At 37.2% G+C, this 27,613-nt stretch overlaps 1 protein-coding gene across 1 annotated transcript; it reads right to left on the bottom strand.

Moving 5' to 3' along the window:
* Positions 1-793: 793 nt before the first annotated feature.
* On the bottom strand, positions 794-26,696 carry LOC143368049 (zinc finger protein Elbow). The gene is made up of 2 exons (XM_076810407.1): positions 26,283-26,696; positions 794-7,428 (listed from the first exon to the last, which is right to left on the bottom strand). Exons 1-2 carry the CDS (start codon positions 26,343-26,345, stop codon positions 6,031-6,033), a joined length of 1,461 nt encoding a protein of 486 aa, XP_076666522.1. The 5' UTR covers positions 26,346-26,696; the 3' UTR covers positions 794-6,030.
* Between the last annotated feature and the right edge of the window lie 917 nt (positions 26,697-27,613).

The following is a 27,613-nucleotide window of genomic DNA, read 5'->3' as shown; positions in this document are numbered from 1 at the left end:
TAATGGGCCCCTCAGAACGTTCGCCACCTGGGCCTTATTTCTTAAACCCGTCACTGGCCCCAACTCCCCTTACTGTGTACTTCATCGTGCAATGCAAAGGATTAAAGGTCAGGTTATAAACGCGATAAAAAATAATTAAAGTAATCTACAAATTTCAGTCAGGAGTCAGAATTTGCGATCGTGATTGTAACAAATGCTCTCACCAATTTGAATCCGTGTTCTTATCGTTCATGAATTTTGGTTGACCCTGTTTCGATTTCTCAACAATTTATGTCGACCGTAATTCTATCTCTCAAGAATTTCGGTTGGCCGTAATTTCGAGAGAAATTCTCGCACCAAGTTGGACAGGAAACTCTTGACCGATCGTCGCTCACCTATTCCGGTTGGCACGACCGTAAGTGCCATTTCGGTTGTTTCACTCACCGTGACCGTGACCGCGACCGTGACCGTAACCGAAATTATATCGGTCTCGACTCCTTGAATATGTATGTAGGTACAGAATACCTATAGCTATTGCAAAGACGTCCTCAAAACGTTGGATTTCGCACATCCTATGAAAAATATTGGAGAATGTTAAAAGGACGAGGAAGTTTTTCAAAAATGTAAAGGACAGTTTTGAAAGTATAAAAAATATATCCATTACTCACTAAATTCCATGCACATTAAATATTGAGAAAAATACTATTTTGTTGTCTTTAATTGAAACTGTTTTCTATCATTTTTACCTTTCCCTTACATTTTTAAGTCGATTTATTTGTAATTTTGTTATATAAACGTTTGAATTAAGGGTAAATTTATGTCCTGATAAGAAACAAGTTCTGATGTATTTCACTTTAATAGGATATCAATGGGGTTACGTAATGCAAAACAATAATAATAGAATCAACGATAAAGCAACAGATCTCATTATGCGTTCCAAAGAAGAATAAGCAATGAAAAATACAAAATTCAGATCGGAGTAGAAATTCATTATTACACGTTTAACGAATAATCAGGATCGTTCTTTATAAGCCAAAATATATCCCGACATTCAAAATGCCTTTGATCATGATAATTTATATATGTATACACCTATATATACATATATATCTCGTGTACAATAAAATAAATCTATTTACAACTGAATATCTCTCAATACTCTTGTTTTTCTTCGGTACATAACATTGTTATACACGAGCCCGTAACGCTACGAAATTATCGGTCGGTTACTAAAACTTTGGTTACAAAAAAATATAGACGCAATATTCGCCACCTAGTGAGGGGATCTTTTAAACCAGACATGCTCAACTGTCATCTGGGGAGGCGCGGGCGCGTTTCGAGTGAGTTCGACAACTGACAAGAGAACCCCTGTGACTGATAACCGCAAATTTTGATGCCACTTTGATCGAATGTTTCTTGGGCCAACCCAAGAATTTAGCCGTAATTTGTTCGTGCCCGTTTCTCAATTTTTGGGAGAAATCAACCCTTTTATCCGGGCTAGCCATTCTACGCGAGTGCTTATAAATCTGAAACGAAAAAAGATATCAAAAATTGGTTGAAATAAAAGTTGCATCTATAAACCTGTGCGGAAAAAGTTCTGAAAAAAGGGGTGGGGGAATTTAATTTTTGTAAAAAAAAAAATTTCAACAAAGAAGATCGCACAGGTTTATAGGTCTCAAGAAACAGCATAAATTTTACTGAAGTCATTTTTTCGATATCTTTTGTCGTTTAAGATTTATTAACACTTTCATACAAGGGTTGATTTCTCCCTGAAACTAAAAAACGGCCACGAACGAATTACGGCTAATTTCTTAGGTTGGCCCAAGAAACATTCGATCAAAGTGGCATCAAAATCGGCGTTTATAAGTCAGGGCCCCCTGGTGAGTGGAACTCGGTACCCGGGAAGCGAGAATGGACGAGCCCGTGGGCGCGTCCGCGCCCGCGAGCGCTCCGGTAGCATGTCACGTGCGAGTGCGGGCACGACTGCTGAGCGTGGCTGTTTTAAACTTACAATAGACGCGTCTATCATCACTAAGCTTCGCCGTCTCGTCGAAAAATGATTTTCTTCTTTTCGACTTATCCCTACATACCTATGAACAAATTTACAATAATTACAATAAAGATTAGTAATGGATAGTAGTTCATAAATACTACACATAGACTGATTACGTTATGTTAAGTCGAGTGTTCGCAATAATAGAGGCAATATGTTTGGAATATCGCGATCAACAAAAATTCATGTTCACCGTATCACTCTACTATTACTTGTACGGAGGTTATACGAAAGGTGTGCGAAGCATGCCCCGCAAAATTTATTTCGAAGTGTAATATCTCGAGATACGATCGAATTTTTTTTACAGTTCCTGCAAAAATTAATCGCGATGGTCTCTCTACCACATTCGTAGCCATGTGTCACGAATAACCAACATGTGTAACTTGAAAGAAAACATTCGTGTAATACCACTTACACTACCGCTCGAAAGTGTTTGATCACCTTGTTCCATGCACGTTTTATATAAAAGAGAAAATAGACTAAAACATAACACAATTGATTATTTCATGTCTTTATCAAATTGCTGCTCTCATTTACTACTGTAGACAGTGTTTATAAGAATGTGACACATTTTATCAGGATCGGTTCTACCTACCAAAAAAATAAAAAAGAATTGGTACACGCATATGTCCGACGATACTTACAATCAGTTTTGCAGTTATAAGCATTTTTATATTGCGTAAAACGCCGTCCCGGAATATACTACACTGCGTTCCATATAAGAGTGTACCAACGCCCCTAGCGGCTTGCGACCGAACTGCGCAGCTCCCACGGATCTGACACACGCGATTGGTCGGAGCACTTTCCCTGCCGGTTTACTACCAATCAACAGTGTAGACCTGCGCGAAGCGAGTATGCTCTAATGTGGAACGCAGTGTATATTTTCATTCATATCATTTCCTTCTCGCTTCTGAAAAAAACCAAGGCGAAGTGATAATCAATACATATATATATCGATCTGCGGAAACACCACTGGGCTTTGTTAATTGCCACTTTAAGGGAACACACCACTTGGACTGGTCGAAAAAATCCATTTTTTTTTACTTAAGTTGAAAGTATAATCGTTCGAGAATATGCTCCTAAAATTGTAAACTGAAATTTATGTAAATAACGAAGTTACTTGGGAGCTTGGATAACTTTAAGGCGTTGTTCTCAAAATGACGTTTTTCAAAGTGTTTGAACGATTTTTCCCGCCAAATTATTATTCTACATAAAAGTGTCTTCAGTTGGGCGTATGGAAGTTTTTTTTAAATAATATTTAGTATGTTTTTCACATCAAAATGTACTCAATTCTTACTGAAATTCTACAACCTTTTGTTTCAGTCTGCCATTTTCCCAAAAATTATTATAATTTAATTTCCGTACACTTAACTGGGGTAAAACTAATATTGATTAAAAAAAAAATTAGTTTTGTTTGCCAGATGCATTCTACAGCGAATTCTCTATTGCGATTAAAAATGTAGTAATAAAAAATCTCAAATATTGCCAAATATATGCATATTTAAATCCCCAATTAATAACATTTAAAAGAAGTATGTGTGTCTCAAAAATAATTCACAAAGAACACGCTTTTTTGGTATTCAAAGTGTTGTTCTCCCCTAACAGGCGTTTCGGGACCGAGTTTTACAAAAATATAAGAATGCTTCTAAGTGCAAAACTAAGCATTATCGGACATATGCGTATACTAATTTTATTTATTATTTTGTTGCGTATAACCGACCCTGAGAAAATGTTCCACATTTGTATAAACACCCTTGCAGTATGTACAATCTTGCCATTTATTTGTATTGCTTTTTTATGTGATCAAACCATTTAATGGCATTTTAATTGTTGATAATATTATACTTTATGATTTACTATATTTGGCAACGGTTGGGTTGCCAAGAAAAAGTTTGCACCACCAAAGTCAACAGTCGTATTTTAGAAAGTGAAAGCCTAAAGCTATCGCGTCTAAAATATTTAATTATTGAATAAAAAATGGTGAATAGAAAACAATTGTTGCTCAAAACTAGAAGTGACTTGACGCCGAGAGAATATATCATTAATAATCATTGCAAGTGAACTAAAATTACTTTGCGGAAAACTGCCAATCGATGAAACGCCCTAGAAGGCCAAAAGTATCCACTGAAGCGATGCATTAAATAATCAGAATAATATTGAAAGAATATTAATATTCACCAGAAACAGTCTCATATCTGCAAGCGCAGTGAAATAGAAGCTGGCAGCAGCAGAATTAAGTAGGCGAATTACAGTTCGAAAACCACTTTTAAGGTAACACAATTGAATGAAACGATGACAATGAGGATGTTCTACTTACCCTTTTATCAAACCTACATATAACGAGTGATCAAAGACTTCCGAGGCAGTAGCGTACATGTCTAGGAGACTATGACTGATAACAGCAAGAAAACATAACTCATTGAACCGAGTAACAAGTCATTTCATTTAATACACTAGTGTACTGGAGTTAGGTAATCGATTTACGGTGCAAACGAAGAGAAAGAGCAACGCCAGTAAGGTGACCATGCCAAATGCGTTCTTCATGGCGGCGAATCTGTTAAAGTGTTATTATATTTTGTACTATTTTCAAAACAACATTGTGCTTCTTACTCTGTCATTCTCACGTTCCAAGGATGTATCTTCAAATAAATCTATTGCAAGTACGAAACGTGAAAAAGTTTCTTTCGTCGATGGTAAGGTACGTGAAGGTATTGGTGTTAAGAACTTAGCTACCCGTTAGTCGCTGCTTCGAATAAGAGACTCCGTGATCGCGCATGTATCGATAAACTCTAAAATCACCCATTCGCACGCATACACACATACACATACAATAATTCTCTGCAGCGTAAGCGCAACATACCTATCCCACTCACGCGCAATTACCTTTCTCACTCGGAAATCACAGTTGAACATTGGTTTTTTAACATTACCCGTGGCACACGTTTGTTTTATTCCTTTAAGTCAAGCGGCTTGCAAGATATGGCGAACGGGCCAGACCGGAACCGAATGCTTCAGTTTGCGCGTTGGCGAAGCATGTTTAATCGGTAAATTATCATCCTATCGGAGAATGAGACCTTACGGATGGTACCGGAGGAGAAGACTCTACAATGGAACGAACATGCGTGTGGTACTAGACGTTTAACTTTCAGTGAAAATTGCAATCCAAGGCAGGTGAGCAGGTCGATGGGTTTGAACCGCGACACAAACGGAAAGGGTACGCCAGCAGGATATCAAAATTAACCACCGGACAGCATCCTGACGCATCAATAGAAAGGATTCCGTTAAATCCGTGCCGACCATTAATGATTACGCAGCAGCCATTAGGAGGTTCTTTCAGGCACACGTTATTTTCAGATTTGCTCCCTTCCAGTATACGCTCTGTTATTCTCGCGCAAGAATCACAGTTAAACGTTTGGTACACTAATACTTGCGATCCCTTTAGCATAGCCCACCGAAGACTTCGCACGTGACGGAAATAAAGATTGAGCGCAACCGCGACACTGACATCTTGGCCACAACGTAAAATGGGCGCCCGTGTCTGTCTTCCTCGTTGCCTTCTATTACCGACATGATAATTCCAATTACTATGTGCATAGTATCAAATTGAACAATAAAAACATTTCGGTTAGCAATTTCATAGAGCGAGAAGGAAAAAGGAAGAGAATCGGTGCACCGCAGAGTTACGTTACCGCGTGGAACCCTACCGCGGGCAGGATATTAACACGTTCATCACCCATCAGTTGGGATGTGAGTCATGGCCAGTACACGTTTACGCGCCTATGTTTATGCTCGGACAGTGAACATGTTAACCAACCAATTTATTCGTTTAACGAGATTACCTTGGCGACGATACTCCTTCGCGCTCTGATTCCGTATCTTTAGCTTTTTCAGCTCGCATACTTGCGTATCAAACACTCCTTCGTACTCACACATGGATCACAGTTAAACGATTGATACTTTTCCGACGCGTCCTATCAGCAAAGTCCGTGGTCGAGAACTCATTGAGGCATGCCTGACGCAGCGCCAAGGCGAGGAGCCCCGTATAACGAGTACGGGGAGAAATACGGCGGTAATCCTGCGGGAGTATGGGGATGCGGCGGCGGGAGTGGTAAACCCAGCGAAGATAAAGACGGCGGCAACAATGGCGAAGGTTTCCCATAAGGGTGATAACGCGCGGTTGCAAGCGGGCTCAAGGGTGGCGTGGGGTAAGTCCTGGAAAACAATGGATGCGTCGGCGGTAGCCCAACAGAGGGTGACAGCAGCGACAGCGCGGCTGCCGAAGGATCTGTAGCCCCGCTCGTAGACACGCTCGTGTGACTCCTCAGGTGTTGCAGCAATTCGTCCGACGTGGAGAACCTTTTGCCGCAATAGGCGGTGTCGCCGGCGATCCAGTTGCAGACGTAAGGAAGCTGCGAAGCCGCCGCCAATGCCGCCAACTGTGCGTGAGCGTAAGCGGCTACACCTAACGCGCCATAAGGCGTTCCAGTTTTGTGATCGCACTGGGCGCAACCAGCGGGGCAGGAACCGGATGCGCTAGTCGTACCAGACGCTAGTTTCCCGTTCGCGGAGCTGGCGAACAGATGAGAGTTCAGTTGACAGCCAGTGCAATAGGGGTCCCTGCACAGAGGCATCAAGGAATCAGGGCCCGACGAGCTCTTCAATCTGGCGTAACTCAGATATGGGTTCCCGGCTACGAGGCCGTTCTTTAGGGCGGCGTGGTGCTGAGATACCAGGGAACTGGCCATCACGTCGACGGGTAACTGCGGGCTGTAGCTTAGATAGGTTGACGAGGCTAAACTGACCCCTGGCTTGAAAGTTCCCAATGGAAGATCCTTGATGGACGGATCCGTCGTGGCTAGAACGCTGGCGGGGCTGTAAGAGGGTTTGGCTTGTAACGACGGACTGCTTACGACGGCTGGCTGAGATGAACTTGACGATTCGAGTTGGGTCGACGACAGATTCGCTGCCGATGTCCTCGAAATGGGCGACTCCCGAGCAACGTCGCCGTTCGGCGTCGCAGTTTTCCGGCCCTGCGGTGTTGCCGCTCGGACCGACGAGGCGCTCTGATTGCTCGGGCAACGTTTGTTGTTACTGCCGGGTGTCCTGGATCGTCCGGACGTCGAGTGACTAGAGGCAGATCGCTGGTCGTCCGGGCTCGATGTTTTCTCACGGCCCAAGCACGACTCGTACGGCTTGAAATTAGTCTTGCTGGATTCCGTGGACGTTGGCGCGATTGACGGCGACGATTTTTCACGCGACTGATCCGCGAACTTCGACGATTTATTGCTCGACGGTTTGTCCAACGAGCTTAGGAGAGATTTATTGGACGGCGTGTCGGCTCCTATTTGGCTGCAGGTCTGAGCGAGCAGCGCGAGCGGGCTCTTCTTCGCATCCAACTGAAATCAAAATAAACGGATGAAGAAAGGTCCGGAATTAGATAATTCGCGTTCTTACATATGCCTCATAAATTGTGCTACTAAATCAGAACGAACGCGTCATCACCCGTCAAACACCTTATCTACATTTAACCCTAAAATAGCTTTTATTAAGGGTGGAATCCTATTTTATGGGCTAAAAACGTAGCAAAATTTAGGATTTTTTTTATGAAACTAGCATTTCGATTCATCTGAAAAATTTGGACCATGTTTTTATGCATCCTTGAAGAAGTTGCAGTTTCATTTTACTCATTTTTAATAACAAATACAGGAGTTATGCATCACGCCGCGCAAACTCGTCGTCTGCTGGTGTGTTTGGTATTTACCTTCCAAGTATTCTGAAACAGCAAAATGAAACCATTTGGTGAACCAGAATACCGCTATGTGCTACACTTCTTTTGATACATAAGAAAATTGGCGCAAAATTGGATTGCAAAAATGAAAGGTTCAGACCTTTCAGTTTGAAAACTCTCGAGACTACTCAATAATTTTTTTTGTTTTTTGCTGGCTCATCAATTTCAAGCTACATATGTATAACATAAAACGCCGTTTCATTTTTCTGTTTCAGATTACCTGGTAGATAAATACTATGCACACTAGCGCCCGGCGAATTTTGCGCGACGTGATGGTGGATCATGCATAACTACTATATTTATGGTTAAAAATTAATAAAAAACAAACTGCAGCTTCCTCAAAGATGCATCAAAACATGGACCAAATTTCAGATGAATCGATTCGCTGGTTTCTTAAAAAAAAATCCCAATTCTTGCTATGTATTTAGTCCAAAGAAGAGGATTCCCCCCTTAAGGGTTATGCCTACCTGCAAGGTTTGAAAACGCAAGTATATTCGGGATTTTTTTTCTTCAATTTGAAGACTTTTTTTTAAATAAACTGTAGTATATTCGAAAGTATATATTTTAAAGTTCTTGTAGTTTTTTTTTTGCAATGTGATAACTAAATAAATAATGGAATTATAAGCGATCTCTCGACAGCGCTTTTTTTATTACGGTGATCACTATAGCTACGACCTGGTTCATCAGAAATAAAAAATTCGACCAAATTTAGTCAGTATATTAGATTAGCTTGTCCTTAATCGTGGGTTTTTCATTTCCGTTGGGTAGTTGTTATTTTACAGATGGAAAATGATGAAACATGAGCGCGATTCTGTGGTGAAAATCGATAATTTTGCTATGAGAAGTTGCCATTTTGTAGCAAATTAATATCTTGGGATAATAAACGATTAAGGACAAGGTAATCCAATATACTATCTAAATTCCCGCGAATTTTTTATTTCAGATGGACCAGGTCAGGATTAGAATGTTCACCGCAAACTACTGACAAAAAAAATCGCTGCCGAGAGATCGCTAATATATTTTTTTTATTTATGTATATTTTCCATCGCAAAAATTACCACAAGTAGTTTAACATGTTCACTTTCGAATACATAAAGGTTTATTTAAAAAAAAGTCTTCGAGTGTTTTAAAAAAAATCCCGAAAATACTTGTGTTTTCAGACCTTGCAGGTAGGCATAAACCCTTAAGACAGTCAGTGGAGTGAAGTTTGACAAAATATCGTTTCAAGTCAGTCAGGTTTTCAGAGCGATCGCTTTTGCCGGGAAATTTGTATCCAACTCGCTATGCGCTTTGAATAAATATATGTCGATATTAATGAAAATTTAAATTTCTATGTTTTCTGTTGGACTTTCATGAGCGACGCTACAGTCAAAATTGCAGGTATGTGTGCTGAGTTCCTTTATCCATTCGCAAGCCATAGATGCCATTTTCGGACAGACATTTCGTGTTGACGAATTGATCTGTGTGTTTAACATGTTTAACATTATCTAACCTAGACACCCGTCGCCTATGAAATGTAGTCTGTTATTCGTTTCCTGAATGCGGGAAATGTGAACTAGCAGACATTCGCCGGCATCTTTGTGAGGTGTATGGTGTATGGTGAAAATGCCATGAGTGATTCAACGGTAAGGAGGTGGATTAGAAGCTTTAATGAAAGACGTAAAAATGTGCATGACGGGCGGGGGTACAGAAACTAAACCCCGTCATGACAAGTGCCTTAATAATCGTGGACACTACGTGGGAAAGTAGTTTAAGATAAGTAAAATACGAAGGAAATAACATAATTTGAAATTTTCGTTTTTTTTTTAATATCCAATCGAAACTTACTTTCTGGGGACGCCACCTATTACGATGAAAATAAACACACCCAAATATGACCTCGTTCGGACTATTTTTAATCACGCGCAATTCGAATCACTTCTGAATTCCCTGGACCAATTCCGCATTATGTTAAAGCAAAAAGAAGAAAAATTAAAAAAATTAAAAAACCCGACTGCTTAAAAAAAACATTTAAAAAAAATTAATAAAAAAACATTAAAAAAATTAAATTAAAAATTAATTTTTAATTTAATTTTTTTAATGTTTTTTTTATTAATTTTTTTTAAATTTTTAATTTAATTTTTTTAATGTTTTTTTTTTATTATTTTATAAATGTTTTTTTAAGCAGTCGGGTTTTTTAATTTTTTAAATTTTTATTTATTTCTTTTTTAATGTTTTTTTATTTTTTTTTAATGTTTTTTTATTTTTTTTATATCCTATAACATTCGGAACGTCAAGACAATTCTAACGACACCTCATTTGTCCAAATCGGTGTATCCGTACAGACTCTAGAGCGTAACATGGACATAAATACATAGCCTGATAAACACAATACCCTTCTTTGCGTGCCGCAGTCGGGTATTAATTCAAGAGATGCCGAGTTCGAGTTCATTTTTGTTAGGAAAACCTCGCCAATCGATTGGTGACATGTACTTCTATGAAGATCTAATAAAAAATATAAAAATGAAAGTTGTATTAGTGTGTGACTCGTCATAGACTCGACTGCCGAGCGGATAGGGTTTACTGAAATAGCAAAATAAAAAGCAATTCCGTTGATACTCTTGAAAAAACATCAACGTGAGAACAAAACACATCAAAACCAGGCACCCGGTGGATCCACTTGGATGTGAAAACACGCAGATGCCACTCAAAGTATTCATTAATTTGTGGGAAATATACTACATCTGTTTTTCTCAAAACTATCAGTTTCTAAAGTGACCTTCCACTATCATATAAAATGTGTGCAAGCACAGATAGCGGTAGATATAGGTGCATGTAATGAAGTACAATCGGCAGTAAATTGAGGCAGAAAAACGGTCATATACAACATTCCACTCTAGAGTTCCGTGCATCTTGCAATACTGGAGTCCTTATCTCCCCGTGCCTTTCTTTGGAGACGCTTATCCCAGCGCACGAACATGTTCACTTTTACACCTGGCTGATTTTACGACTATAATAAATCCTCTACCGCTGATTATACATGTATTAATCTCAAAAACCAACTGAATGTTTGGTAAAACTAACAAGAGGAGGACACCATGTGGTAGACACCGATTTTGATGAGCCTTGGCACGATGGATCTGTGTAAAAAATAAGTAAATAGGTGTCCAAGCGTTTCAGCCAATGGGCCTTAATAACAGAGAAATTTACATGTAAAATATTAAAAATTTTATAGTGGCCGTGGGGTTTTAGTGGGTAAAAATCCCACAACTACCCTGGCGCCCGCGGGGAATTCCCCTCTAGAGGCGTCAGGGTGCCCTTTTGATGATATAACATTTTTTTCATCTTCACGTGAAAATTTTTTTTTTTATGAATTTTTTTTTATAAATTTTTTTTTTTAACTTGGGGAAATCTTCAAAAAGCACCCCAACTCCTCCAGAGGGGAATCCCCCGGGGGCGCCAGGGTAGCGTGGGATTTTTACACATTAAAAACCCACGGCCACTATGAAATTTTTAATAATTTCCTTGTAAACATCTCTATTATTGAGGCCCATTGGCAGAAACGCTCGGACACCTATTTACTTATTTTCCACATAGATCCATCGCGCCAAGGTTCATCAAAATCCGTGTCTACCACATGGTGTCCTCCCCTTGAAAGAATAAACCGGTACAAACAATTTTGTTACAACTCGATCTCAATTTTCTTCGATAGTAGGTAAAAACTTCTTATTAACACAGCTTTTCTTTTGTGTTATTTTACTACTATACTATCGAGGCCAGAAAATCCCGCCTTTAGTTTGTACGCTATCGCACCACGCGCACTTTAATTGCAAATCCACAATAAGACAAAAATATCATGCCTTACAAGACACTTTAATCTTATATTTTATTATTTTTTAATTATTTTGTCATTAATTTCATGAATATAGACTCTCATGAGAGACTTTCGGATATGTATGCATAACTTCCGAAAAACAATAGTTTTTTAACTGAAACTTTTTTTTTAAGTAGTTCATAATACTATGTAAAGATAGTAAAAAAACCGGAAATCTTCACGAAGCCGTTGACTTGTAAAAAAATCCACAAAATGTACACATTTTCCGAGGGTTCCAACGGGTATACCCCCTTAATGGCACAGAAATAGAGACATCTTTCCCTATGTAATTGAATATCTTCCAGTCTCGGACTTAGAAGGGTAGTTTCTAGAGATGTAGGGATCTACCAGCTAGGATTTTGGCCGACTGGCCGATTAATCGGCCCCCAAGAAGCCGAAGTAACCGGACAGATGGCCACTAGTCGGTACATCTCTAGTAATTTCACTCCCTTAAGGGGACTAGGCAGTCGAAAAAATCGATTTTTTTATTGCATTTTCCGAAAGTACTATCTTTTCTCAATAAAATGCCGCTTGATTTATAGTAAAATTTGCAAAATTGTAGATTTGGCAGCTAAAAACGTCAAACGGCAACCTATAGCGTCGCCTTTGCCCAGAAACTTTAAATGCGTTTGTCTCGAATATTTTTTTCTCTTCATTTTTTCCTGATTGCGAGCGAATTGAGGTTCAAATCGACTTGGAAAAAATTACAGAATGTGTAGAACATGTGTCATTTCGGCGCAAACCTCTGATATGGTCCGTAAAAATTCGAGACTTTCATAAAAAAAATTAAGATGTCACCGGATTTTGGTAGCGCACCATCATTCTTTGTGTGCATCCAAAATTTATTCGATTATCGAGGAGCATATTTCCGCAATACAGCAAAAGTTGAAATTGTATGGAAAAAAATATGGATTATGCTGTTTCATAATTATTAAAACATCCAGTTCAGATTTCACGTGAAACAACGAATTTTAGAAAACATTATTAATATTTTTGTTTATAACTTTTTTTCTAATTGTTTAAACAATTGATAAAACATTTACCATTTAATAGATCTAATTAAAAGAAGTAACTTTTGTCTTGAAATTTCTTTTCTATCTCTTACAGATTGCGAGTTAGAAAATAAAATTGAAAAATAGCCCAATCTTCAGGGGTTAATTTCACCCCGTTAGTGTGATTTTGGGCAGCAAAAAAAATTGCGTTGTAATCAGGAGGAAATTCCCTACGTATCCACAAAGTTTCAGAATTTTTTGAATTTTCGGGTTCGGGATCTTCCCTTGTAAAGCTCGTTGAGTAGGCTCGCGAGTGAAGTGGCGATGCGACGGAGAGCATGTCATCAGAGAAGCGGGAGCGTACTGTGATCGTCCTGGGTAGTGTGTGGAGCACTTAAGGCTATACAAAAAAAGAGTCCGAGAAAATACATTTTAACCATTTTCATCCCCTTGGGGAAGAAATTTCCAAGAACCCTTACTTAGTGGGTGCCTACGTCATACAAACAATGTACCTTCCAAATTTCCCTTATTAAATATTACTGAAATCTATTAGGTTAACAAATTGTTTCATAACAATCAATTGTTTATAGTAATGTTACAACAAAATATGATCAATTTGATCGTATGAAATGGACTTTACTGTCACCGTTAAAAAATTGTTTAAACACAGTATTAATAAACAATTTATTAATTATGTATTATGTATTTGCAGTATTCGCCGCGGAAATGATAAAATTAGTAAACAATGTTGGTTCTTTATATTGTTAACAAATTGTTTCATAACAATCAATTGTTTATCGTAATGTTACAACAAAATATGATCAATTTGATTGTATGAAATGGACTTTACTGTCACCGTTAAAAAATTGTTTAAACACAGTATTAATAAACAATTTATTAATTATGTATTATGTATTTGCAGTATTCGCCGCGGCAATGATAAAATTAGTAAACAATGTTGGTTCTTTATATTGTTAACAAATTGTTTCATAACAATCAATTGTTTAGAGTAATGTTACAACAAGATATGATCAATTTGATTGTATGAAATGGACTTTACTGTCACCGTTAAAAAATTGTTTAAACACAGTATTAATAAACAATTTATTAATTCTGTATTATGTATTTGCAGTATTCGCCGCGGAAATGATAAAATTAGTAAACAATGTTGGTTCTTTATATTGTTATCCATCATTTTTTAGCAACTATTCCTTAGTATATAGTCGAATTAACGAAAGAAGGCGCCTGGGCGGCCCGTAGGCGCGGGAGAGACCCAATACCTGCTCCGTACTTCGTGCGACGTTGCCACGTTGTGTAGCAGATCGAACGTCTCTTTCTATCTTCAAGCGCAACTGTGTCTCTCTCACTCGCTCGATAAAACAGATTCCTTCATCTACAAGTCACTCCACGCCAAATCGATAACATTTTTAGAGACTTTGATCAGAATGCAATATGTATTTTGTGAATCACGTGAAATTATGTAAAGGTTTGAGTCATTGTTTAATACGTTTTGAACTTGGTTACAAAATACAGGACTTTGAATCGTGCAATTTCTGCCTATGTTCGTGAAAAGATGCTGTACTTACGAATTTCTATCTGGAAAACTATCAACAGCATTGCCAAGAGTGGTTTAATGAAACTCTTCATCGGTTAATAACAGCTCATGCTGACGTTAATTTTCAAAATTCCATTCCCGAAAGCAGAATATTTCGTACGTGAAATTTGCAAAATAAAACTTTGGTTATATTTTTCAAAATTACAAAATTAATTTTTCAATAAAAAAGAGTATTAGAATAGCCCGCACTTTCAAGATTAAAATGTAAAAAGAATGAATTCAATACGATAAAGAGTTTCCGAGATAAAAATTCACAAGTACAGCTCGGTTTCGTGAAAATAGGCAAAAATTGAACAAACTCAAAACCAGCAAAGTGATGACTGAAATCCCTTCCTATATAATATTTCAGTTTGAACAAAATCCCTGACATCGACTGCAATAAGTGATCGATTTGCCGTGGAACGACGCTACATAGAATAAGAATCCTATGAGCCTGTATTCCTCGACTTGTCTAATATGCACCCGACAAGGACAACGATTACTCTAGGCCCACAGCTAAGTAGTCGAAAGTCATTGGCCAAGGCGTAGGGGAAGCACCAATCGCGAGCCTGGAGTAGCGGCAACGTCGCAAATTCTGGGCCCGGTCCCAAGGTGCCTTCTTTCGTTAATTCGACTATAGTTCAACTCTAGAAACTCAATTTTAACGCACTTCCAACAATCCAATAGCCTTGAAACTTTGCAGGCATACGTAGTTTGGATGACAATACAAAATAGAAAAAGAACCCCCCCCCCAGGGGTTTAAAAAATTACCCAGTCAATAATAAGTATATTCCATAACCAAAAAACCAAACGACTTGAAATCAGCCTGTAACCACAAACCAAATCAATTTAATCGACATGAAACCATCATGCAACCCATCCGTTACATGCTCGCAACTTCATTGGTTCCGAGCGCCCCCTTCCACGCGAGCTTTAGAAAACGCGATGGATGCTCGTGCTCTCGGACCGCCCATCGGGGCAACGTTGCCTAATCTATTTCCCTTGAACCACGCGGATCCAGTTACACGCGTAGTCTTGAAAAATTTCGGGGCCGAGAGCGTGCCTACTTCGAATCAGTCTATTCAGCTTCCCTTTACTTTCTATCGCAACGAGTGAGAAGTCTGAAAAATAGCGAGAAGACACGTGACACCCATAAGCCATAAATTACGGTCGTCACAGCAGTAAGAACCTCGCCAGTAAGAAATCGCTGCAACAACTTTCAAAATAATAATATTCTTCTTATTTTATTTTAAGAATACAGTAATAACGCGAAAACTATAAGGTATCCAGTTAATCCTTCGCGCTCCAACTTATGAGTTTGCCAGTCGACCAGAAATCTTCCCAACGTTGCAGTTATTAAACACAGATCTTTGGGATAAAAAAAATATAGTATAACGATTTCAAAATTCTTCATGCAGAAGTCAGACACTCTTTCATTTGTACAAGATTTAATTACATCAGTATGCAACTTTAATTGGGACTTCGAACGCCTGTTGCAAATCATTTTAAATAAAAGCGCCATGTATTAAAAACAAAAAGAATACTTCAGAGTGTTTATATATACGATTCACTAACTGTAGTAGGATTTCCACTAGGTATTCAGTATTCAGAATCCGTCGCATAGCCCGATCAGTCTGAATAATCCCAGCGCTTCCTATTGGCATTATTCTTATATCCGCTACGCAATCTGGTGGCGAAAATTAAAGCAGTCCAATCGGGTTAGCTGTCACGTGTAATTGGCAGTATTGGGAATTTCGACTGTTTGATGATCGATTTTTGTAAAATTTAACAGACTGTTTAACGACAAAAACATTATTGCACTGTTTCAACACTTGTGTGACACCAGTCCTGTAACGCAATTGACCCGATTACAGAGCCAACTTTAGTAGATGGCGCTCTCACAGTATTCCCCAATAGGTAATTCGAACAACTCCAACCGGGGAACCAAACACAATTTTTTCTTACTGCAAATAGTTCTCAAAGCTGTTGAATCCTTACTAATATATAAAAGTGAAACGTTGTCTGTTTGTTTGTCCTTCTTTCACGCCTAAACGGCTGAACGAATTTCGATGAAATTTTGAATAAAAATTACATACGTCCTAGATTAGATTATAAGCTATTCATTTTATTTTTTACGCTCTTTTATTTTGGAAACATCATAAATAATTCCTGTGTGAAACCGGGCCAGCTAATTAACTATAAATTAGTTATGCGAGTAACAGTAAAATATCCAACAATGTTGATTAAATAAGGGTAGGTGTTTAAACAAAATGGGAAAAATTACAGACACTTTCAGCCACGGAATGTGCAACTAATTAATACGTGGTTGTCAACGAAAGGATGTGAGTAACGAGCAAGAACGTGTGCGAGAATTTAATATTGGCATCGGGCAGGCATTCGCTTCGAAGTAGCGCCGAGATGATGCAGTCGGTATAATTAACGTATAGAGGAACGATATTTCTCGCTGTTGATACGTCCATCGAACAGATGCTCGCCGTAATTAAAATGCAACGTTCATGCAACTAACCCGCCGTTTACGGTTGCTTCTGCTAATGGCGCGATGCCGACAGATATTAATGCCATGAATTGCAACAGGCTATTACGCCATTACGGTTAAAGCTGCATGTTAATTGTCCCCGCAAAAGTTAACGGAACGCCCGAGCGTAATATTTTAATCCGCTAACGCTGCCCACTGGCGTTTCATCCCCAACTTACATTTCGACGAAAAATAATCCTGCCCGCTGCTACATTTCGCATACACTGTACCATCCCAATTCTGAAGAAGATGATTTTAAGAAAATAGCTGACAAGGGAAGATCCCCGACCCGAAAATTCAAAAAATTCTGAAACTTTGTGAATTTGTAGGGGATTTCCTCTTGGTTGCAATGGAATTTTTGTTTGCTGCCCAAATTCATTTAAAGGGGGTAAAATTAACCCCTGAGAATTCGGCTATTTTCCGATTTTGTGGTATAACTCGCGAAATGTAAGGGATAGAAAAAAAGTTTCGAGACAAAAGTTACTTCTTTTAATTAGATCTAGCATTTGGTAACAGAATTATTATACAGTTCACGAGTTAAGTTTTTTTAAGTTTTTTGAGTTTTTTTTTACTGGATTCGAAGATATCCGTTTCCGTTAAGACAACCGAACTTGTAAACGAAGTTTTGAGAATTATCATCTGCTGATACATACTTGTACTTAAGGGGTCAGTCCACTGTGAAGTTGTGAAAAATTGTAATTTTTTAGGATTTATTTTTTAGTAAACGGAGGAATGTCCAATGTAAATAATGTTTTGTCTACTTATTAATACACTTATTGGCAGTATAAAAAAATCTATTTTAAAGTATTAACAGTTTTTTTTTAAATATATGAGCCGTTTATTTTGAAAGTGGCGTAAGTCCATTTTCCACAAAAAAATCGAGTTAGCTATCTTAATAGTTACATTTTTACATGATCTTTTCATTCCGAAGCAAATTGTTACTAATATATTTAAAATCATTAAAATTTTGTAAAACGAAAATATGCTGGTTAATGAAGTGATGAAAAAGTTTATTTTGAAAGTGGCGTAAGTCCATTTTCCAAAAAAAAAACGAGTTATCAAACTTAATAGTTACATTTTTACGTGATCTTTTCATTCTAAAGCAAATTGTTACTAATATATTTAAAGTCATTACAATTTTGTAAAACGAAAATATGCTGGTTAATGAAGTGATGAAAAAGTTTATTTTGAAAGTGGCGTAAGTCCATTTTCCAAAAAAAAAACGAGTTATCAAACTTAATAGTTACATTTTTACGTGATCTTTTCATTCTAAAGCAATTTGTACTAATATATTTAAAATCATTAAAATTGTGTAAAACGAAAATATGCTGGTTAATGTAGTGATGAAAAAGTTTATTTTGAAAGTGGCGTAAGTCCCATTGTGAGAGTTTCAAATGGATATGGAAAATATTGTGCAATAAAATTTTTTGAGATCACAGCTTTATGTTTAATTATCAAGGTAGCAGTTTAATTATCAATGTGCAATGAATTTGTTACAAACAATTTAATCTCAATTTTCACTTTCGATCCGCTGATGGATTCATACGGGTCTCCGGAATGCCCTTGTAATTTTCAGCAATTTGTTAATAATTTGTTTATAACAAATTAAAAGCATATTACAAAGTAAATGTCCGCGGGAAATAAATCAGTCACAACTAAAACTACAGCAAACAGATAAAATGCACGAAAAATGTATTAAAATACGCGACTTGAACGAAAAAAAAACGAGACCAATCACAATCTAAAATATAAGGACTTAATGGATTTATTATATTATATACCACCTGCACGCCATAATTATTTTAAATCACTCCCGCATACAAAAACTGGAGAAGACTGAATAATAATTAATAAAACATTATTAATTTTAATGTAAAAATTACTTAACAAAGAATAAAAGTTGAATATTTTTTTTGATTTTATAACATAAAAGTGTATACATTTATTTTTACTTCAAGGGAAATTTACTTTTCCTATAGACTTGTGCTTTCTTAAGAATTGAAAACGTCATTCATTGATTTTGAAAGTAGCGTAAGTCCATTCATAGCCACCAAACACATATTATTTCTTAAATAATGTTAATTATGCTAATTGGGGTGATAAATTTGACACCCTTGGGAACCCAGAAACATTATACTACTATGTTATCTGTTACCCATATTTTTAAATTTAATCCAACGCAAACCCTTCAATACCTCAATTCGAACACAAATGGACTTATGCCACTTTCAAAATAAACGGCTCATATATCGCACTGAGTTGAGCGCCTTGAGAAAGCGCTGCAGTAGTGGTGCTGGTGGTTCTGGGAGAACGACGCACTTGAAACAAAAAATTCCAAGTGTGTGGTAATCACTATGAGTGTGGTTATCGCCGGAACTAAGATTATTTTTCCTGATAAAAAATTAACAAAATGTCAGGGGTTTAAAGTTTAAGTGTCGAAATACTGTGAATTCTTCAATCATTTTGCCTTGTAAAAAGTATGAAATCGTTAGTCAAAAAAGGTTTCCTTGGTCCCGGCCAAAGCCACTGATGTGCTGAATAACGTGTAAAAGTCTCAGACTGATTAGTCAAACAGTTTTTTTGCAATCACTTACACCAGTTAAAAAAAATGTTGTTTTGAGATAATCGCGTTTAAAGTTTTAAAACAAATAAAAAAAATTCCTTTAAATTTTTTTTGCAGAATACAAGAGTAGCTTAATAAATACCAAAAAGATTTATTGCATTATACGTCGTATCTACGGAAAAAGAAATCTTTAAAAACAGCTTAATTCTTCAAACCGTCACAGTGGACTAACCCCTTAACGACGGAAGACAGTAGGTACTCGCTTCTCTGCTCGGACTCGCTACTGATTCCGTAGGCAATACGAATAACTAATATTAGCTGTAGACTTTGCTTGGGTGGCAGAAGATCAAGCCTTTAGACGTTAACTATCGTCTAAACCAGTGTTTCTCAAACTGCGGTGCGCGAATGCTTTCCGAATACTTTTTGTGTGCAATAAGTCAGGAAAAATTAAGTAGCATGTTTTTTTTTGCATGTTCTAAAATTGTTGAAGTGTAGCAGACGCATGCTGCACTGCAGTATTCATCTTAATTTTAATTGGTGGTACGCGAAAAATAAAGTTTCAGAACCCCTGGCCTAAAGAATTAACAGTACACCTCTAAAATAACATATCTGTACTTTCACTATTTCAATGTTCAGTATTTTGCAAAATAGATGAATGACAAGGGTCTTACAAGTATAAAATACATTATATGTATTAACCCTTCGTTTACACTCTGGGTGTGTACCTTCTGTATGCAAAATAAATAGGAATTTTTTTCCAAACCCGACTTATAAATTATATTTTTTTTTTAAATACTATATTTGAAGTTTGTAAAATTTTAAGTTACAATTTTTTTAAGATTTTCTTCGTTTTTTCTCGACTTATGGTAACCTAGATTTTTTTTACAAATGCTGTCATAAAATTTAAATGAAAAAATTATTGGAATACGTTCTAGAGACTTTGAAATCGACCCATGATTTTTTTCATAACGATTGGATTTTTTTTAGATGAGATTGGCAATTGCTCGAAAAATTGCTCTGGGGGTGAGCCACCCATGTATGTCAAAGTTGATCAGAAAATAAGTGTGTCAACGAAGGGTTATAGATAAAACAGTGATGCATTGAAACAGAACTCGATTAAACTTCTTAAAATTAATATCAGGTTTCTATATGCAGTATACGCTTGATACATAATTTGGGGCAAAGAAGCTCCATTGAAATAGACCTGTTAATTCCTTCGTATTGCACGAAATTACATGTCAATTATATTATTATTAATAATTTCACTCCCATATCTCGTAATTTTTAAGAAACACTAAATGCATCAATGTTAAAAGAACAAAATAATACTTTCTGGTTGTTTCTAGTGTCTCATAGATCAACATATTTCATACTTTTATACTTTGAAAACGCTTGTCATGTCTATCCTGTGCAAGTTTCACTGCGAAGACAGCCTCCATCTTAACCCTTCGTTGACACTCTGGGTGTGACCCACCCATAAGCCGATTTTGACGCTCTGTATCTTCTATATGCAAAATAAATATCTTTTCTCCAAAGCTGACATATAAACAATTTTTTTCTCTCAAAATATTATACCTGAACAACAACTCTGTAGATTTTTAGCATCTAATATTGAAATTTGTAAAAGTTACAATTTTTTAAAGATTTTCCTCGTTTTTTCTCGACACGTGGTAATCTATATTTTTTTTACAAAAACCCTAATAAAATTTCAATCAAAAATCTATTGGAATACATTGCGAAGACTTTGAAAATGACCCATGATTTTTTTCATAACGATTGGATTCTTTAGATGGGAATGGCAGTCGTTTGAAAATTCCTCTGAATGTGAATCACCCATAAGCCGATTTTGACGCTCTGTACCTTCTATATGCAAAATAAATATCTTTTCTCCAAAGCTGACATATAAACTATTTTTTTCTCTGAAAATATTATATCCGAACAACAACTCTGTAGATTTTTAGCTTCTAATATTGAAATTTGTAAAAGTTACAATTTTTTAAAGATTTTCCTCGATTTTTCTCGACATGTGGTAATCTATAATTTTTTTTACAAAAAACGGTAATAAAATTTCAATCAAAAATCTATTGGAATACATTGCAAAGACTTTGAAAATGACCCATGATTTTTTTCATAACGATTGGATTCTTTAGATGGGAATGGCAGTCGTTCAAAAATTCCTTTGGGTGTGAGCCACCCAGGTATGTCAAAGTGGTTCGAAAAAAGAGGTGTGTCAACGAAGGGTTAAGCCAAAACATCCTGTACATGTATACACAGATTATATATGCATATGCAGGGCCGCAGTTACCATAAGGAGCTTCAGGCGCAAGCTGGAGTCTCACTCCCTATGGGGCCACATTTTAAAAGTGTCTATGAATTTGATTAACTGAAATAGACTCGTTCTTTTGACGCCTCATAATGGTGTTGCGCCTGGGACCTCCCCAGTTTAATACTATTATCTGTATTTACAATTCTATATATGAAAAAACGGGAGTGTATAGTCCATGTCAAGACCTAATTATTTTACGTAATAAGTTTTCGTGTAAAATTGAAATGGCCGGTAACTTAAAATTTTAACCCCAATTATGACAAAGCATTACGCTTTAACACAACACTTGGGTTAATTACTTGTTGCATTATGCTCGTGGTAGCAGTTGAAACAGTACGCATGCTCGTATTCGTATTCAATGCTGCAAGCAACTACCTACCTGCTTGATATTAATATCTGTCGTTTGTTTTGCGAATAATTTTGTGTAAAAACGAAAGCTTATTTTTAAACCGGCTTAAATTTATGTTTTCAACAGATGGAGACTACATGGCACGAAGCTTTTGTTTACACAGTGGAAAACAATCTATAAATTTGTAAATTCAAATTCAATCGATTTTTGTGTTTACGTTTTGCATCGATTTTAGTAATATTATAGATTAGATTTCTTGCATTTAAATAGACAATACGACGTGAAGGAAAAATTAGATTGTCTTATAAGATCATAAAGTTAAAACTTTAGCAATGTAGAAGTTCTAGAAACAGAGTCACATTTGCACCAGCGAGAGGAAGGCTAGCAGGGCATACCGCAAATCACAATTTTAAAATTAGTGTAATGAAGAGTGTAAAATTTATGAAACTGTAAGTTGCTTCTTCAGCGTCAATATGAAATCTATCTTTTACTTGTGCAATCCGGAAAGAAGTAGTCGAATGTTCCATTAATGATTAGAGTTGTTTGTCAACCTACTAGGTACATGAAACTAAAATTGTTTTTCTGATACATCTTTTAAGGGGACCTTTCGGTCTAGAGCCCCAAAAATAGGTGATCTTTAGGAATTAATTAAAGGAAAACTACTATATATTATTTGATGGGACTTTTTGCATTGCGTTATGGATGTCTTGAGCTACAGAAATATATTTTTTGTTTTATAATTAATCATTGCAGGCGGCACTGGGGAGTCGTTAAAGTCAAGGCGTCAAAAAATTGATCCAAATCGGTGGGACCTGTATCTCCAAAAGTTATTATCCGATTCGACTGAAACTTTCTTTATTTTGAAGAATATACTTCTGGCTAGGGGGTGAACCAGAAAAATAAAAAATTGAAAATTTATAATTTCCATGGGCGTTGAAAGGATGAAAACTATAGGGAAAAAGTGATTTCAAACTTCAACTGTCGTTATTTTCTAAAAAGAAATGTCATTTTTGCAATTTTTCTGGTTCATTTCCTAGCCAGAAGTATATTCTTCAAAATAAAAATAGTTTCAGTCGAATCGGATAATAACTTTTGGAAATACAGCTCCCACCGTCTTGAGAACACTGTTTCGAGAACAACGCGTTTAAAGTTTTACGTAAGTGCCGAGTGGCCGCTACTCAAATGCATATAACTTCGGGAATTTTACGAATTTCAAAAAATCCTTTTAAACACGTATTCCTAAAAGGTTGAATTCGAAAAATGAAATAAAAAAAATCGACTTTTCGACCGGAACCTCCCCTCAAGGTAATTCCTAACCAACTGTGTTAGTCAAATTAGATTTGAGTAATAAACGATAAATATAAAGTAGTATGATACTATAGAAATAATAATAATAATTTTTAACATCGTGTATATATATTTTAAAAAGTTCAATGTTAATATAAATAATCGTAATACGAAAACAGAATATTAAATCGGTTAGCGTAGTGAATTGGAGCAGCAGATCTGGCAACGTCGCATACATTCGGAGCGTCTTTTATAACCAAAATGTCAGAAAAAATGTTCATATGAATTTGAATCGTCGTTCGCTATTTAAATATCTGAACACATCGATTGTGCGACGTTGCCACGTTGGCTGCTCTGCGTAATTTCTAAAATATTTAAACCTATTTTTTATGGGCATTTACGAAGAAACCATGCGGTCAGTTTCGCAGAAATTAATAAATTCATTTCGTGACATTTCGATGTACTTTTCTGCCAATTTTGCTACCCTTCTTGAATATAGTTTTCCTGTTTCAGATGAAAACCTGAAACTATAACCCCCCTCTTCCGACTCCGCCATATGCCACTGTGTTAAAATGCATCAACTTTAATTAACAATTTCTCGATAACTATGTGGTAAATCGATTTTAAACTTTGCACAAGGGTTTCTTGTATTCGAAATTAGTTTTGGACGAAATTTAAAAGAATTCCTGAATTTAGTAGAATATTCAGGAACTACCTTAATTGCGAAATACTATATGCAGGTATTTTCGTAATGCATTTAGGTATTTATTTTTTACAAACACTTTCAATATAATTAATTCAGTGTAACACGATTTAACCATTTCAGAATCCAATAACGTGTTATAAATCCGTTATATCTTCTTTCATAATGGCCAATATGTCTTGCACCTCTACCAGTTTGCCTCAAAGTACTATTTTTGCACAGGTTTTTAGAGCTACATATAATGACTCATGAAATACGTTCGTGAATAGCAATAACGTTCTCGCTAGTACAAAACTGCAAACTAATTTAAAAAAAAATGGCAATTTTGAAAAATAATTTCGAGGACTTGCACTCAACACGATTAAAAAGAGGAGGTAGAAGTACCTACGAGTATTCTCTAGTACATTATTTTGTTGTTTAGTAACTTCCTCTGGGTGTTCCACGACCACCATTTTAGAAATATAAAAGCACACGAAAGAATTAAAAAATAAAAAGGAAAGAAAGTTATATTCTGTACATTGTTAACCTCTCAACTATATGGAGGCGCCATTTTTGTTTAAGCGATTTGTCTCCCCTCCCCATTTGTGACTTTTATAGTAATTAACGACTTTGGTCTTTTCCATAATCAAGACACTTTCTAGGATCTAATGAATAACTGCATAAATTCTTCCACGCATTTGCTACTTTCCTGTTGTCCCGATTGCTGCGGGAAGTTTCGCGGCGCCATTTATAACTTCAATATACAGTCCTTAATTGCCCATTTTCGTGAGCTTCGTTTTGTATTTTCGTAGTAATATCCCTAAATATACCTACAAAAACATTATCCGCTACACGCGGGTATTAAGGTCGGTGCTACTTTTATTTCTTAAGTAATAATGATGTCCGATATCAGAAACTTTCCGGGAACAGAATAAACGCATTAGTAATCCTCTTTTTATAGATAAAACAGGTTTTTCCCGCACGTACAGTGTCACATTTAAAGCGATACCCACGAATGTCTTCGAAACTGTTGATAATGCCGGAAAACATTTCCAACAACAATTGAATGGTTTCGAGAGAGTCAAAATTGAATGCCAATACTACTACTGTGTTTCTTTTTTAAATGAAACCGTATATGCTTCAATGTATTAGTCAGCTCATCTATTTTATAAAAAAAAAGTATTCAACTATTTATGCTGAAACGTTTGAAAATAGTGTTAACTGCAGTTTTCAGTTGAAACTACAATTCTCTCGACTTTTGATCGCCTCTGTTGATACAATAGAAAATTCTAAAAACGTAAACATATCCATTGTAGGTACAGCTTACGTTACAGTTCACGTACCATGCAATGGCAAAGTAAAAGAACTGAAAAAAAAAAAACTGAAATGGCGATCCGATTCCGTCACATCGCACAGTCATCGCAAGAGGCCGTTTGGACTCGCAGAAGTACGCGCGCGATGGGAAAGTGAAAGAAAAGAGAAGAAACGGGTTTAAGCTTTCGTTCGTTTTTGGTGCGTCCGCAGGATCTCTAGTGTGTATCCGCGAAGCATTGTATTACCGAATCGCCGTTTGATTTACGAGCGTCGTAAATCAACAAACGTTCAGGCAGAAACGTTGCCAGCGCTCGCTGTCCTCAAAATAGTTTACAGGAGTTAAAGCGTAAGACGTGAAATGCATTCCCGTCGAGATTAACGGGACACGCCGACAGTCGCAATGAATGGGCTGTCGAAACGATTGTCCTTCGCGGTATTTATTTTATGCCGAGTTAATTACGATCCGATAGCGGCTGTTATTGCATCCACGCCGTTTCGCCAAAGTTTAATTGCCTGCAATTTATTCAATCGACGTTGTAACCCAATTCATATTTTTTTTTTCAGTTATTTATAAAGGAGGAATTTTCCAACCGGTTTCGACAGGGTTAATTGGGTGCTCCAATTGCTTGCCTGCCGATTTAAAGAGGGCATTCATTTGCTCCGACTAAGTTCGACGGAATAAGGATAAATAATAAAATTCTAAGAGGAACACCGGCGGAGTAAAGTGTAAGATTCAGTAGCATCGTACAACACGATCAATCGTCGGGGAATAAATTTCTCCCGCAGGGGTTGTACTCCAAAGGGGCACTAGGGCTTCGTGTTCCGAAGAAAAGCTTCCCGCAATCGTCACCGCGTACTGGACGGAAAGTTTTTAACGCGTGTTTGTATCGCAGATGCACCGAACCGCCCACTGTAATCGCTGCGACGAAAAAAGGAAAGCTAAGGAAACGGAAGCACAGCACTGACCGTAGTTGGTAGAGGCGTAAGGTATTCCGGACGGAGGTACTGATTTGCGCTAGAAGTCAACATCTTCACTAACTCTCCTCTTAACAGATGACACTGTGATCACTCGCGACAGTCCACGAAGGACTGACAATCGAAACCTTGATGATTCTGTGTAAACACTCTCGTACTCTTTCCTTATTGTATTCGTCGTGGCGGAACAGTGAAAGCGCATGTAGGCGAAGCCATTTGGCGGCTTCTAACGGCGTATTCCTTGTGCACAGAATTTTCCCTCGACGTTCAAGGAACACCACACACAAGAATATACAGTGGAATCATAAAAAGGGGGATACACGGTATGCATTACAATACACAAAACCAACTATAGTTCACACGACCGACTTCGAATCGCGACTGACTCGGCTCGCATACTGTTCCGTCGACCGAGCCTCCCCTTACCCCCACCGCCGCCGCGACCCCCGCCAGAGCTTGGTCATCGATGAGCGTTCAGCTGACTTACCCCGCCGCGCCATGCTCCCCGGGAAGCTTTCCCCTTCGCCACTCGCTCGGTCGGTATGCACATCCTGGATTCCCCCACCCATGTAATTTCGACTTTCTAGCGACGGGAATGATGCTTTTCTACCAAAGTAATTATTTTTCTGTTTGTTTTTTTTTTTTTGGTAGTAATCAACGTTTATACGATATGACTAATATTGTACTTGGTACTCTGAATGAGTGATGCCTTTTATGTGAACTTTTCCTCCGGGAAACCTTTTTTTTCACCGAAAATTTATATGGATCGAAAGCTCGTATCAAATAACATGCAAAATTAACAATTTTGAGTTTAGGAATCTATTCGTTAAAAAGTTGCAAAATTTTGATATATTTTCTATCTAACCTTTACAAGTGACAGTTACAGTGGTTGTCGCCAGTGGCGGATTTAAGAAAAAAGGCCCAGGTGGGAATGGTTCCGAGGGGCCCATTTTTTCGGGAAAATGAAGAGGTAGTTAATGAAGCGTGCTAAGGGTTGTAGTACTGAAAAAGAATATAGTTTGGATGAAATTGATTTTTTTTAGGATGGGGCCCTAGGGGGGCCTTCTGAAGGGGCCCATTTTTTCAGGAAAATGTAGAGTTAATTTACTAAAAACGGTCTTAGTGTAGTAGTACAGAACAAATATAGTTTGGATAAAATTATAATTTTATTAAAGATGGGACCCTGGGGGCCCTTCTGGGCGGGGGCCCAGGCGGTAACTGTTCGCATATGATTTGTTGTTGGAGGTTGGAGGGGGAGGAGTATGTAGTTTCTTTGTTTTTCGAAACGGTTATTTTGAGGGAATTCGACAGCATAAAATACT

This window comes from Andrena cerasifolii, chromosome 4 (assembly GCF_050908995.1).
Source record: "Andrena cerasifolii isolate SP2316 chromosome 4, iyAndCera1_principal, whole genome shotgun sequence".
NCBI classification, from domain to species: Eukaryota; Metazoa; Arthropoda; class Insecta; order Hymenoptera; family Andrenidae; genus Andrena; species Andrena cerasifolii.
The sequence above is the reverse complement of the archived record's forward strand: the minus strand, read 5'-3'. Positions and strand labels throughout refer to the sequence as shown.

Excerpts from the sequence above, each read along its gene's own strand:
- LOC143368049 (XM_076810407.1), bottom strand. The coding sequence starts at position 26,345 with ATGTTGACTTCTAGCGCAAATCAGTACCTCCGTCCGGAATACCTTACG. Across the intron at positions 7,429-26,282 it reads TTACGCCTCTACCAACTACG|TTGGATGCGAAGAAGAGCCC; the intron begins GTCAGTGCTGTG and ends TTTTGATTTCAG.